General features: G+C 34.5%; 1 protein-coding gene across 1 annotated transcript; it reads right to left on the minus strand.

Annotated features, from left to right (window-relative positions):
- Positions 1-119: 119 nt before the first annotated feature.
- Positions 120-9,967, minus strand: LOC148180394 (cilia- and flagella-associated protein 36). Its single transcript, XM_088049850.1, has 5 exons — positions 9,697-9,967; positions 9,578-9,642; positions 9,431-9,535; positions 9,172-9,386; positions 120-964 (listed from the first exon to the last, which is right to left on the minus strand). Exons 1-5 carry the CDS (start codon positions 9,797-9,799, stop codon positions 556-558), a joined length of 897 nt encoding a protein of 298 aa, XP_087905976.1. The 5' UTR covers positions 9,800-9,967; the 3' UTR covers positions 120-555.
- Between the last annotated feature and the right edge of the window lie 4,534 nt (positions 9,968-14,501).

Genomic DNA, 14,501 nt, shown 5'->3' on the forward strand with positions numbered 1-14,501 from the left:
TTTTTCATTTCGTAATGTGGATATGTCAGTGTATATAACTGATGTTCGCTCAACCGGTCATCCCTTGTAATAGAATAAGCTCTAGAATTAAGAACATCCAAAAACACGTACAACAGAGCGAATATAAAACGTCTTTATTCATGCTTCTAGATCAAGGGAGGCTTTGACGAAGAAATTTGCCGCTCGTTACAAACGTGGGTTCAGATTTTCTAGAATGACATTTCTAGTTAACCTCAATCATAAAATTGTAGTCACTATGAGCACAAAGCGGCAAAATGGTGCATGACGGGAATTCCAGGGCCTCCCTTGATCCACGAAACATTGATAACCTCGTCTAAATTACACAACCATCTGACTAAAGTTGTACAATTTCTTGTATAACTCTTCCAATTAAATGGCAGCCTTATCATATTTTTTATACAAGCCAAGCATAAGTTTCTAAAAACGAAGGCCATTTTCTATTTCTCCTTTTTATTTGTAATAAATTAATGTTTTTAAAAAGAAATGTAAAAATGTACTCGTTATATTTAGGTAATAAATATAAGTGAAAAATAGTTACATTTTATTCGCCACGACCTCGGTTTTCAACCGCTCTGCGAGCGCCTTGCGGATCTGCAGCTGCTGCGGCTCGATGGTGGTCTCTCCGGACAAAACCGCCTCCGCGGCTTTGGCGGATTTCGGTCTAACTTTCTTCTTGTCTTTAGTGGCTTCGTCGGACCCTAAGTGCTTCTTCCGCGCTTCTTTCTTCATCGCCACTAATTTGTCTCGTTGGGCGCGGAGGTACTCCTGTCGCTTCATCAACTCCGCGGCGTTGACTTCCTTCGACTTCTTGTCGTAGTTTATCTCAACGGTTGTAGTCTCCGGAGCTTTGGTCTCTTTGAGAGTCTTCTCGAGGATTTTCTTCTCCTCCAGGATGTACTGCACTTCGCCCGCCTCCGCCACGGCTTCCTCCTTCGGGAAGTTCCTGGAACACCACAAAACGGTGCTGAGAAGTCCCGAATAAATTAGAGGCTTTTTGTTGATTCAAATTTAAATTAGGGAAAAAATATTTGGAAATAAAGTTTCAGGACATACAAATATAGTAGATTATAGATTATATTCAACGTGTGAAGTTGAGTTTTGTTTTAATCTAATGTGGACTAATCTTAAAAGTGCAGTATGAAATTTTTCAAATTTCGCTTAAATTAAATAAAAATATAATTGTCAATTTTGACATGTCAAATCACTTGCTCTTATTGTTTTGTAACTTCTTCACTTTCTAGTCAATAGAAACATAAGTTAATTGCAGTGAACATTCGATATAGTCACCCTGTCTGGAAACTTTTTTTTTTAAATGTTTTTACCAAAAATGTTGAGTATATCGAAATAGAGAAAGGACAAAAGAGTTTGCCTAGGCAATGATCTAAAGATAAAAAATAGCGACTTTATACACCGAATATACACAAAATAACCAGAGAATTTACCAACAGAAACGAAAAATGAATCATAAAAAATTAAGAAATGTCCCAATGTGGGACAAGATAAAAAGCAACAACGCTGTTTTCTTGCAATTCAGCTGTTGAATCTTGATAAAAATTGATGGTTTTGTAGATTTCAAGCTCTTCTTTACGAATTCAAACCAGAAAACGGCGAAAATCAGTGAGAAATCGTTGTTTTGCATCGAAATCAGCGGATTTCTCTAAGAACTTTGATGATTTCGTGCAGATTTCTGCTGTTTTCTTGCAATTCAGCCGTTGAATCTTGATAAAATTTGATGGTTTTGTAGATTTCGAGCTCTTCTTTGTGAATTCAAGCCAGAAAACGGCGAAAATCAGCGAGAAATCGTCGTTTTGCATCGAAATCAGCGGATTTCTCTAAGAAATTTGATGATTTCGTGCAGATTTCTGCTCTTTGCTTGCAATTCAGCCGTTGAATCTTGATAAAAATTGATGGTTTTGTAGATTTCGAGCTCTTCTTTGTGAATTCAAGCCAGAAAACGGCGAAAATCCTCGAGAAATCGTCGTTTTGCATCGAAATCAGCGGATTTCTCTAAGAAATTTGATGATTTCGGGCAGATTTCTGCTGTTTTTTTGCAATTCAGCCATTGAATGTTGATAAAAATCGATGGTTTTGTAGATTTCAAGCTCTTCTTTGCGAATTCAAGCCAGAAAACGGCGAAAATCAGCGAGAAATCGTCGTTTTGCATCGAAATAAGCGGATTTCTCTAAGAAATTTGATGATTTCTTGCATATTTCTGCTGTTTTCTTGCAATTCAGCCGTTGAATCTTGATAAAAATTGATGGTTTTGTAGATTTCAAGCTCTTCTTTGCGAATTTAAACCAGAAAACGGCGAAAATCAGTGAGAAATCGTTGTTTTGCATCGAAATCAGCGAATTTCTCTAAGAACTTTGATGATTTCGTGCAGATTTCTGCTGTTTTTTTTTGCAATTCAGCCATTGAATGTTGATAAAAATCGATGGTTTTGTAGATTTTCGAGCTCTTCTTTGCGAACTCAAGCCAGAAAACGGCGAAAATCCTCGAGAAATCGTTGTTTTGCATCGAAATCAGCGGATTTCTCTAAGAAATTTGATGATTTCGGGCAGATTTCTGCTGTTTTTTTGCAATTCAGCCATTGAATGTTGATAAAAATCGATGGTTTTGTAGATTTCGAGCTGTTCTTTGCGAACTCAAGCCAGAAAACGGCGAAAATCAGCGAGAAATCGTCGTTTTGCATCCAAATCAGCGGATTTCTCTAAGAAATTTGATGATTTCGTGCAGATTTCGGCTCTTTGCTTGCAATTCAGCCGTTGAATCTTGATAAAAATTGATGGTTTTGTAGATTTCGAGCTCTTCTTTGTGAATTCAAGCCAGAAAACGGCGAAAATCAGCGAGAAATCGTCGTTTTGCATCGAAATAAGCGGATTTCTCTAAGAAATTTGATGATTTCTTGCATATTTCTGCTGTTTTCTTGCAATTCAGCCGTTGAATCTTGATAAAAATTGATGGTTTTGTAGATTTCAAGCTCTTCTTTGCGAATTCAAACCAGAAAACGGCGAAAATCAGTGAGAAATCGTTGTTTTGCATCGAAATCAGCGGATTTCTCTAAGAACTTTGATGATTTCGTGCAGATTTCTGCTCTTTGCTTGCAATTCAGTCGTTGAATCTCGATAAAAATTGATGGTTTTGTAAACTTCGAGCTCTTCTTTGCTAATCCAAGCCAGAAAACGGCGAGAATCAGCGAGAAATCATTGTTTAGCATAGAAATAACCGGATTTTTCTAAGAATTTTGATGATTTCGTGCAGATTTTTGCTGTTTTCTTACAATTCAGCCGTTGAATCTTAATGAAAATTGATGGTTTTGTAGATTTCGAGCTCTTCTTTGATAATCTAAGCCAGAAAACGGCGAAAATCAGCGAGAAATCGTCGTTTTGCAAAGAAATAAGCGGATTTCTCTAAGAAATTTGATGATTTCCTGCTGTTTTCTTCTATCAAAGGTTGCTTATATCAAATGTTTATTATATTAAAGAATGTTTACTGTACTAGTGAAAAAAATGAAGAAAATTTGAGTTTCTTAGGTCTCAAACAATGACAGAAAATGTATTTTTATGTCAAAGTTGAAAAAACAATATTTTATAGCAAGAGAAAATAATTAAGAAAATTATACACCCGGTTTATAGAAAGAAAATTAAATTCTTAAATTGGATCAAAGATTTTTTGGAACCCAAATAACGTTATTGGGGTTTTTACATCTGAAAAACTATGAAAAACTAAAACTCGAGAAAATGGGTAAATTGATGCTTCAAAAATTATAAATGCGAGTTGGCCTTAACTAAATAGTATCCATGATGGAAACAGCTTAGCAAAATCAAGAAATTGCGAAAAAACGCATTTAACAACACTAGTATTTTTGCCAAATTTTTAACACCATTAGGGTTGTTAAATGTGCCTTTACACAATTTACTGCTAAAATGATACTGTTACTCTAACAATTAAGAATGAAATGAAATATTGTATGGCGGTTTCTCGTCCTCTAATCACTTATAATAACTTGTAGTAACGCTCTAGCGTGGCCCAAATCCGCGCATATTTCTAAGGAAAAAAAATCAAAAAATAAAGCAATTCAAATATACCGCCACATTCTTGCCAACCCTGGCACAACTATATCTCTAGGCGGCAGCCATACTTCATTACGTTTTGCGCGCCCAAACCGCAAGTGTGTTTGTCACTATATTCAGGTATTAATTCGTTTTTTTGTAGCTTTAGAAGCAAAAATGGACAAACATAAACAGCATAGAGTCACCTCCGACTCAGAGGATGAGCATGTTTCCCGCAGGAATTTTGCAAAGCGCTTGAAAACCCGGGAATTGAGGTTAGATGAACGGGGCCATCCAGAACCTCAACATCGTGGGTTTTAGGGGGTTCGCGTGGCGATCCCAGTCACATACGGGTAAAGCTCTTGCAGAGTACAAACCCCAGAACCCCGCACTATCCACGTGGCAAACCTCTTTCACCCCAAATTCGTGGATAGTGTTAAAGTGGCATCAATTAACTCCAGTTTCTCAAGATTGGAAATAAAACTGTCGAGTTGCTGGGGCCGGAAATCCTGAACACTCTTGGAGAGGACCCATTACGTCCCCAGCTTTAAGAATTTCAACTGCATCAATCTTCAGTAAAACGGGTCCTATGGTCCTAGGGAGACAATTATGTCCAAAATAGCCACTTGAACAAATTGCTCAGTCCTCAAAGCCCCGTAAGTTGGTTCAGAACGTCCTGCTGTCATCTGCCAACAACTAATTGCTGTCATCCGCTAACAAACCACGCCAGGATTTGACTTTTGCAGGTTTCCAAAACCAGTTGGAAAAGGTAACCGTTTTTCAGGAAAAAACGATGACAACAATTACAATATAAGGAAGGAAACTATGAGTACCATGAACCATGTAGACTCATGTCTTTACTAACTGACCCCTGTCGAAATTATCCGTCGAACGGCGGCAAAGCTTACTTACTTACCCTTCAACATCTGTAGGACAGGTTGTAACAGTAGTACTAAAATGTATTTTATTCAACAGATGTACAAGTCAAAGTAAACAATACAGACAAAGATGTATTACATACTGTTGAAAGCGTCGCTTTAGGCTTATGCCTCTTCAGCGCCGTTGTAGCTTCCATCAAACCAAGTTTTTTTGTTCAGGTCTATGAGAACGTATCAAAGTGGCCAAGGCTATGGAGCTAGCACTCCAAACGTTCAGGGTGTCTCTCAACCAAGGTTTCCAGCTAGGTTTGTTCAAAGAAAAGGGGGGGGAGTAAGCGAACCTAAGGAGACAGCCATGGGCATCGTTAAACCGGACAGCCTCGTCGTATTGAACGAGAGAGTCGCGGTACAAGACGGAAATATACCGTAAGTATATTCGTTGTAGGTGCCACAGCACTCTTCAGAAATGGAAACAAATTACCAATCACTTGGTCATTTCTGATGGATTAAGGGTTAAAAATTCCCTTTCTTAAAACTCCATAACAATCTGGTTCTTCAATCACTAGTCTCTCCAACAAAACACATAGGAATTTCAAGGCCATTGACGATTTAATTCGCAAGGGGACAATCTGATTATGGAACCTCACCCCAAACTACCACTTCTTAGTAGAAAAGCCCTGTGACAGTAATCGGTTCATACTGAACCCTAGAGAGCTGATAAACATTGTTGATTCTTTTCATTTATAATGGAGGACGATCGTACAGAATCAAGTCCATGAAGCGAAGTAATTTTATGGCAAAATTAACCTATTTTGTTGTTTCCGTTCGTAGTGGACACCGAAAGTATCTTTCAGATTTTGGTTTCAGGATATACTGTATGAATTTGGCTGGTTGATTTTGAGCTGAACTCAGCTCTACTGGTTTTTTACTAAAATAATGAAACTCGTTGCAACTTGGCTAGGAAACAAAGGCATCCTCTGTATCATCTATTTAGATGTTACCCCGATAGGATACTTGGAGATACTCACACACAGTGTTCATCCAATCCGATACTAACAACAACTCTATTAGAGGAACTTGGTTTCATTACAAACAGAGACAAAAGTAATCCACTTCTCTTCCAAGACAAATTTTTAGGTCGTCTTTTTTGATACTATCAACATCCTTATTCTTTTACTTGACGACAAGAAAACTAAAATCTCCAAGAAGATTTGATGTTTTCAACGACACTTCACATGTACTGTTGGGACATTTACTTATTGGTTAGCACTTTTGGTATCAGCATATCCAGCAGTAAAATACGGATAGCTCTATGTGCAAATTTTTCAAGGGGAATTTACTTATTTTTCACCAAGTCCTCAGAAAATATAACTCCAATATGTTGATTGCTAAAGCAGTTCACAGGATCTTGAAGGGTGGCACTCGAATATTGCAAAAGCATATAATTCAATACGAAATGAATCACTGGAAATTGAAAGTACGATGCATCCAGCTCAGGTCGGGCATTATGGCTGGTGGAGTTCTATGTTAAAAAGTACGATCTCTTTCGTATATTGTATTGAGAAAAGACTGCTTACAATGTGTTTTATTTCTACTGACAGCTAGGGTGACGACGCAGTGACCAAACTGTTCGTACCGACTGCTGGTTACAGAATCTGGTTTTTAGAAGTTTGCAGGTATAAACTGAGGATATATGAATGGTTTTTTTTTTTTTTTGTCTTGTGGAATTTCCACAGTTAGGAACTCCAAAATAGAAACAATAATGTCGCTGAGGCTCAGCAATGAACCAAAAACCCTTTACAACAATGATCTTGAACTTTTGACAGTTATTTAGGTACCAAGTGCTTCGTCAAAATTTACGAAGCTGTAATGAGGTAATGTTTTTCATTGAGAAAGGACAACACAACAGTCTTCTCTTACATAAATTGAAGGGGAATTCACAACTTTTCAGGCTAACAAGAAGGATTGCCAATTTTGCGAGCATAGGAAGATGGTTGGATGCTTTGTACATTTCTTCTAACGAAATGTTTTCGCTGATCTCGATCCTTGAATGATCTCGATGGAAACCAAATTATACAATTTTTAATCAGATTGTACAGGTTTTTGGATCAGTTTGTGTTCAATTTTAAATACCAATATGATACATATTTTTCGTGGCTAAGAGATTTAAATTCCTTAGCGATAGATGCATTTATTTACAGTAACTTGGACAAATTTTTTCTTACCCTAAATAGATCTTTACCGACCAAGCTGAAGGCATATTAGTGGTTCCCAACTGGCCGTTACAAGCATGGTTTTGATGCTGAAGTAAACCTTGTTATTTAGTATCGATTACAGATCAACACACACAATTGGTGGTAGGACTATCGTGAAAAGAAGAAGGAGAATGAAGTCATGCTTGTCTTTCCTACAAAATGTTTTTATTTCCAAAACAATAGTTACGATGTCACAGATCAGCACGTTGCTTTGTTTGGTTATACCAGATTGTCTGTCATTATCCCCTCTTAATAATATATGTACCTAAAGGATCTGTAAGTTGAGAACAGGAAAGTTCAAATATGAAGACGTATGGATGCAGCTTTTCTCCAGTGCTTCAATATATCTTATTTTTGGTTTTAATTCTAAAATCTTAAATTGTTTCATTAATTTGTCCTACAAGCGAGGTAAACACTGACTTTTGGGTACTGCTCATAGGGTGCAAATTTTTTGTTACCAAAATGGAGAGGATAAAATCAAGATTTTAAATGCATTAAACACTAGCTCACAAGCGGATATTCACCCCTGTTACAGCTTCTCTTTTTTTAAGAAGATGAAAACTCACTCGTAGCGTCCATTTTACTACGTTACAAGATTTCATTCATGGAGGTATTGAATATTCATTCTTAGGTACCCAGATAAACCTCAGGAAGGCAACTAGTCAAAACATCAGTAGATGGATCAAGAGTACTCTCTCTCTGCAGCTGGTATTGATACTGAGAAATATTCTCATTTTGCAAGACATATGTCTAACTTAGTTGTTAAAAGACAGGGAATTTCCATAGATGTAATTTGGAAGACCGCTGGTTAACAATCCTTGTCCTTCGAAGGGTTTTATAATTGACCTGTACAAGGTACATACCACCTTTGGAAGGAGCATAATTAATAAGGGTAGCATCACTAATTTTTTAGTAAATCCTTTAATCGTATTCACGTATTCTTCCACACATCACTAAATAGTTTTATTTTTTGATGATTGTCTAAGGGAAAAATCGCAACGCAGCTTTAAACATCTACAAGTTATTATAAGTGATTAGAGGACGAGAAACCGCCATACAATTATTTAATCAAATGAATTTAATGAAATTCGATTATAATTGTATTAGGTTTCTCGTCCGAATAATCACTTCCCTCCCATCCCAACATATCTGCCCCAATTGGAGACGTTGCAATTTTAGCTAAATAGGGCTTTATGCTTTAAACATAATGAAGTATGGCTGCCGCCTAGAGATATAGTTGTGCCAGGGTTGGCAAGAATGTGGCGGTATATTTGAATTGCTTTATTTTTTGATTTTTTTTCCTTAGAAATATGCGCGGATTTGGGCCACGCTAGAGCGTTACTACAAGTTATTATAAGTGATTATTCGGACGAGAAACCTAATACAATTATAATCGAATTTCATTAAATTCATTTGATTAAATAATTTAACATTATGTTAAAGTGACATAAGTAATTTGCAAGTTTAATTTAATTTCAATTAAATTATTGCGTTAACCGACCTATACTTAGTTATTTTTTATTGATCATAATTAAAAAGCGATTGTTCTAAAATTTACTTCTTTAGCAACGAAAGTGAATTGTATGAACAAAAATGAACGTTAGAATAATCAATAATTTTAAGAAATAAATTACAAATCAAAAATTACATCTTTAATTAAAATGAATATTTAATTCCATCAAACTTAAATGCGAGATTAATTTAATTGCAATCAACTTATGTATAGTGGGAGCGGGGTCATTAATTAAGAATACAAACATTGATTCAAAATTTCTTTCAATGTTGTTTAGTCGACTCAATCTTGAGTGAGTTGTAAATAAAATTTGGTTGTCTGCCCCCCTGCACAAAAACTGATCGCTCAAATCTCAAGCAGACCAACCCAAAAGTTCTAGGGGTTAAATGTATTGATGGGTGCATATCCTGTTCATACCATGGTGCATAATTTTTGGACGCAACTGTACTAACTTGGCCACTTCCTGCATGATCTCCTTCTCGAACGTCGAGGATTTAGGGGTGGCCTGCGCCTCCTCTTTTTTCTTCGGGACGAAGGACTGGGGGGTGATTCCGTATTTTTGTTCGATCAGTTCGAGGGCTTGCAGTTGTAGTTCCACGTTTCTTTGGGTCATCATCCGTTTGAACATTTCGTAGTCGTTGGCCGCCCATATTTGCTCAAAGATGTTCTTCACACAGAGACATGAATATTTCAAAGTAATCAAATATTTACGTGGTTGAAATTGATTGGGTACGTGTGTCCTTTATTGCAGGCTTCCTCGAACTGCTCAGGGGAGATGCCGATGTCTTCCATGAAGTTGCCCAACATGAAATCGACCTTCTGGGGGTTAACACGACAAAACTACCCTAAAATACATACCAAGTTTTTGAATTCGTCGAAAATCTTTTTGTATTCTTCGTTTTCGGGGACGTTGGGTTCGAAAACTGCAACAAAGGGTGGTAAAAACGGGGGAATTATGTTGGTAAGGGATGGAGTACTTAGCGACTTTTCCTCGATGAAGCTGTCGAGGGGGGCGCTCCATATGGGGCCGTTTAAAAAAGCGACTAAAGAGTCGAAGACCCAGGAATTGTCGTCTTCCATTGTGATGATTATAGAGACTGATTTGCACGTAAGACGGGAAATTTAAGTTTACTGCAGGTCATTTTTGTGTTCATTTGCGTCGCCATGACAACTAAATATCAAGTTCTCGGCCGTGTCTTGTCTCTATTGTTGTGGTTGGAACATCGATGGGAATTGAAGAAATAATTGATCGAATTCGCTTTGCAAAAATTTTTTGAATTTTCTAAAGGCCGAAATTGGTCAAAAATTTGGGTTCTTTAAATGACAGAGAAACTGAAAAGCTGAAAATACAAATACTGAAGGGCTTGAAAGCCCAAAGGAATTTTTTTGGAAAACTTTTTTAATCAAAGGACCTAAATAACTAAAATTTTGAAAAACTGCGAAATTACAGGGTGATTTTTTAAAAACGGCAGGCGTTGTAGAATTTTTATTTATGAACCGATTTCAAAAATTTTAAAAACAGATTAAATGGTTTTAACTTTCCTATAAACTGATGATTTTAAAATTTTTCTAAATGTCTTAGTATTTTTTGGGCGATACTCAACTTTCTTATTTTAAATTGACACCTATATTTTTTTTTTCATAATTTAGAAGATATTAATTTTCTTGATTCAGAAATGTGTAATATGTTCTACTTTTACAAAAAATATTAAAAAAAAAGATCAAAAATGAAAAAATTTAGGCAATAAAAGTTAATAAAATCTAGGTGCGTGGTGTCAAATAACACAATATCGTTATTGTAATGTCAAAAAGCAGCAAGTAACAGAAAGAACAAGTTTTCTTTCAACAAGATGGGGCTACACCTTACAATGCACAATGCATTTTTCGTAGGTATCAATTGTACAATAAAAAAAACGGGATGGCGTTTCAACAGTATTTTAATTAAAATGATTTGTAATTATTATTGTCTTTTGTTATTAATAATATCAAAAAAAACGCCGATCCTTTCTGTTATTTGCTGCTTTTTGACATTACAATAACGGTATTCTTATATTTGACACCATGCACCTAGATTTTATTAACTTTTATTGCTTATTTTTTTTCAATTTTGATAATTTTTTAAAAAATATTTTTGGTTAAAAGTAGAACATATTACACATTTCTGAATCAAGAAAATTAATATCTTCCAAATTATGAAAAAAAATATGGGTTCCAATTTAAAATAAGAAAGTTGAGTATCGCCCAAAAGATACTAAAACATTTAGAAAAATTTTAAAATCATCAGTTTATAGTAAATTAAAAACCATTTAATTTGTCTTTTAAATTTTTGAAATCGGTTCATAAATAAAAATTCTACAACGCCTGCCGTTTTAAAAAAATCACCCTGTATAAGAAACATTTGATTCTTCTAATTGGTATGGAAAACCTAAAGACTTCGAAGCCAAATTAACTATCATAATAACTAGAATCTCAAATTTGAAGAATATCAGGAAATTTTGATAATTCAGATACCCAAAAACCTGAAATTTCGAAAATTTAAACCGTTTTTTTGAAAAAGTTTTTTTGACTCCTCTCGTAAACCACTTGACCTAGCGATCTGAGATTTGGCCAGTTGATAGATCTCAAGCTGTTCTTTCGATTGACGTATAACGCAAAGATCTTAAATGCCTTTCTCGCCCCAAAAACACCTCTGAAGTTTTTTTTTAGTTTATTTGTAAAGCAAACTTAATTTCACGCAAACTGAATTAAAATCAAAGAAAATTTCGGAAAGTGAATTTTTGGTTCAGATTTTTTTGGCTTCATATTTTCAAAACAACGACATAGAAGACGCGGTTTTTGTCATCGTTTTTCTCTTATTTGTGTTGCTAAGAATCCGGTTTTAGGTTTTACGTAGCCCAAATTGAAACGTTATTTTTTAAATTTCAATTCAAAAATAAAATAATTTTTTGGTTTCTTGATCGCCCCTCGTAAATTACTTGAGCTACCGATCTAAGATTTAGACAGGTGAGAGATCACGAGCTGTTTTTTCCATTAATACGTGACTCGAAGATAATAAACGTTTTTTTCTCAACGAAATAGTTCTTTTAAAATGTTCCCGAAAATGCCCTCTGAAAATCTATTTTGGTCGATTTCTACTTTCTGTGTGGATCAAAACTTGAATTATTTTACTCATTTTACGCAGAATTTCACGCAAAATCGAAAACTGTGCCACTTTTTCCCGTACATCTACAAATAACAGAATTAGAAGCGATTAAACTTTTGAATAGGGAATTTTGATTCCTCAAATATTTGCTCAATATTTCTAAAACAACCATACCTAGATAGAAAGAGGCGGTTTTTGCTATGTTTTTCTTCCCATTTCTTTGCCAATAATCCGTGCTTACTTATGCCATATTATAAAGTTGATTTTTTTCGAAGAAAAAACTCCAAACCAATTAATTAAAATTAAAAATTATTAAATTATTAATTAAAAAAAATGAATTTTTGTTTTTTGGCCGCCTCTTGTAAAGTATTTGACCCAGTGGTCTGAGATTCGGCCAGGTAATAGACCTCAACCTGCTCTCTCGATTTATTAATTTTTAAAAGTTATCAAACGTTTTTTTGCCTCGAAAAAATTCTTTATAAATTACCCCTAAACACCACCTGAAAATCTATTTCGATCGATTTCTAGTTTATTTGTGAAGCGAATTTAAGTTATTGATACTCGTTTTACGCTCAATTTCACGCCTAATCCAAAACTCTGCCACTTTTGAATAAGAAGCGATTTAAGTTAGGAATAGAGAATTTTTAGTTCCGAAATTTTGTTAGCCTCCTTTCTCCAAAATGACAGAAAAATGCGATTTTCGCTCATCGTTTTTCTCGTACTATTGCTATTTTTGATATTTTTTTCGAAAAGAAATTCCGACTTAATCAATAAAAAAAACGGCGTTTTCGTCCCAAAAAACATTCTTAAAATCGACCCAAAAAAATCTGAAAATCTGTTTCGGTCGATTTCTAATTTATTTGTGGAGCAAACTTAAGTTTTTGAGATTCGTTGTACACAAATGTCCAAAAAGTTGTAATTTTGATAACTTTAGTGCTACAGCTTTGAAATTTGCGGATGTTACTTTTTGGGAATAGTTTATTAACTCCACCAAATTGCAAAATTGTAAAGCAAAAGACCAAAAATTTTTAAAAACTTCAATGTTAAGACCAAAAATTGCCGACATCTTTTATAAATATTCACAATTTTGACAATTTTACTGCTACAGCTACGAAATTTGCGGATGTTACTTCTCTTGAATGGTTTACTAACTCCACCAAATTGTAAGCGAATAGAGCAAAAGACTCAATTTTTAGAAATTCTTATTTGTAAGACCAACCGAAAATTGCCAACATCTTTTGGAAAACTTCGTAATAATAATCATTTTTGTGCTGCAGCTTCAAAACTTATGAAAGTTACTCTTTTTGAATAGTTTGTTGTTACTCCTGGTAAATAGTTTACTAATTTCACCAAATTGCAAAATAGTAAAGCAAAAGACTCAAAATTTAGAAATTTTCGTTTTAAAGACCAACAAAAATTGGCAACATCTTTTGGAAAAATTCGTAATTTTACCAATTTTAGTGCTACAACTCCAAAGTTTGGGCAAGTTACTTTTTTAGTATAGTTTATTAACTCCACCAAATTGCAAAAGTGTAGAACAAAGGACTCAAAATTTAGAAATTTCCATGTTTAAGACCAACAAAATTTGTCGACAATTTTTCCAAAAATTCGTAACTTTGATAATTTGAATGCTACAGCTACTAAATTGGCGGATATTACTTTTCTTGAATAGTTTATTAACTCCACCAAATTGCAAAAGTGTAGAACAAGGGACTCAAAATTTAGAAATTTGCATTTTTAAGACCAACAAAATTTGTCGACAATTTTTCCAAAAATTCGTAACTTTGATAATTTAAATGTTACAGCTACTAGATTGGCGGATATTACTTTTCTTGAGTAGTTTATTAACTCCACCAAATTGCAAAAGTGTAGAACAAAGGACTCAAAATTTAAAAATTTTCATTTTTAAGACCAACAAAATTTGTCGACAATTTTTCCAAAAATTCGTAACTTTGATAATTTGAATGCTACAGCTACTAAATTGGCGGGTATTACATTTCTTGAATAGTTTATTAACTCCACCAAATTGCAAAAGTGTAGAACAAAGGACTCAAAATTTAGAAATTTTCATTTTTAAAACCAACAAAATTTGTCGACAATTTTTCCAAAAATTCGTAACTTTGATAATTTGAATGCTACAGCTACTAAATTGGCGGGTATTACATTTCTTGAATAGTTTATTAACTCCACCAAATTGCAAAAGTGTAGAACAAAGGACTCAAAATTTAGAAATTTTCATTTTTAAAACCAACAAAATTTGTCGACAATTTTTCCAAAAATTCGTAACTTTGATAATTTGAATGCTACAGCTACTAAATTGGCGGATATTACTTTTCTTGAGTAGTTTATTAACTCCACCAAATTGCAAAAGTGTAGAACAAAGGACTCAAAATTTAGAAATTTGCATTTTTAAAACTAACAAAATTTGTCGACAATTTTTCCAAAAATTCGTAACTTTGATAATTTGAATGCTACAGCTACTAAATTGGCGGATATTACTTTTCTCGAATAGTTTATTAACTCCACCAAATTGCAAAAGTGTAGAACAAAGGACTCAAAATTTAAAAATTTTCATTTTTAAGACCAACAAAATTTGTCGACAATTTTTCCAAAAATTCGTAACTTTGATAATTTGAATGC

This window comes from Gnatocerus cornutus, chromosome 1 (genome assembly GCF_029298725.1).
Source record: "Gnatocerus cornutus isolate USDA-ARS CGAHR chromosome 1, icGnaCorn1.1, whole genome shotgun sequence".
NCBI lineage: Eukaryota > Metazoa > Arthropoda > Insecta > Coleoptera > Tenebrionidae > Gnatocerus > Gnatocerus cornutus.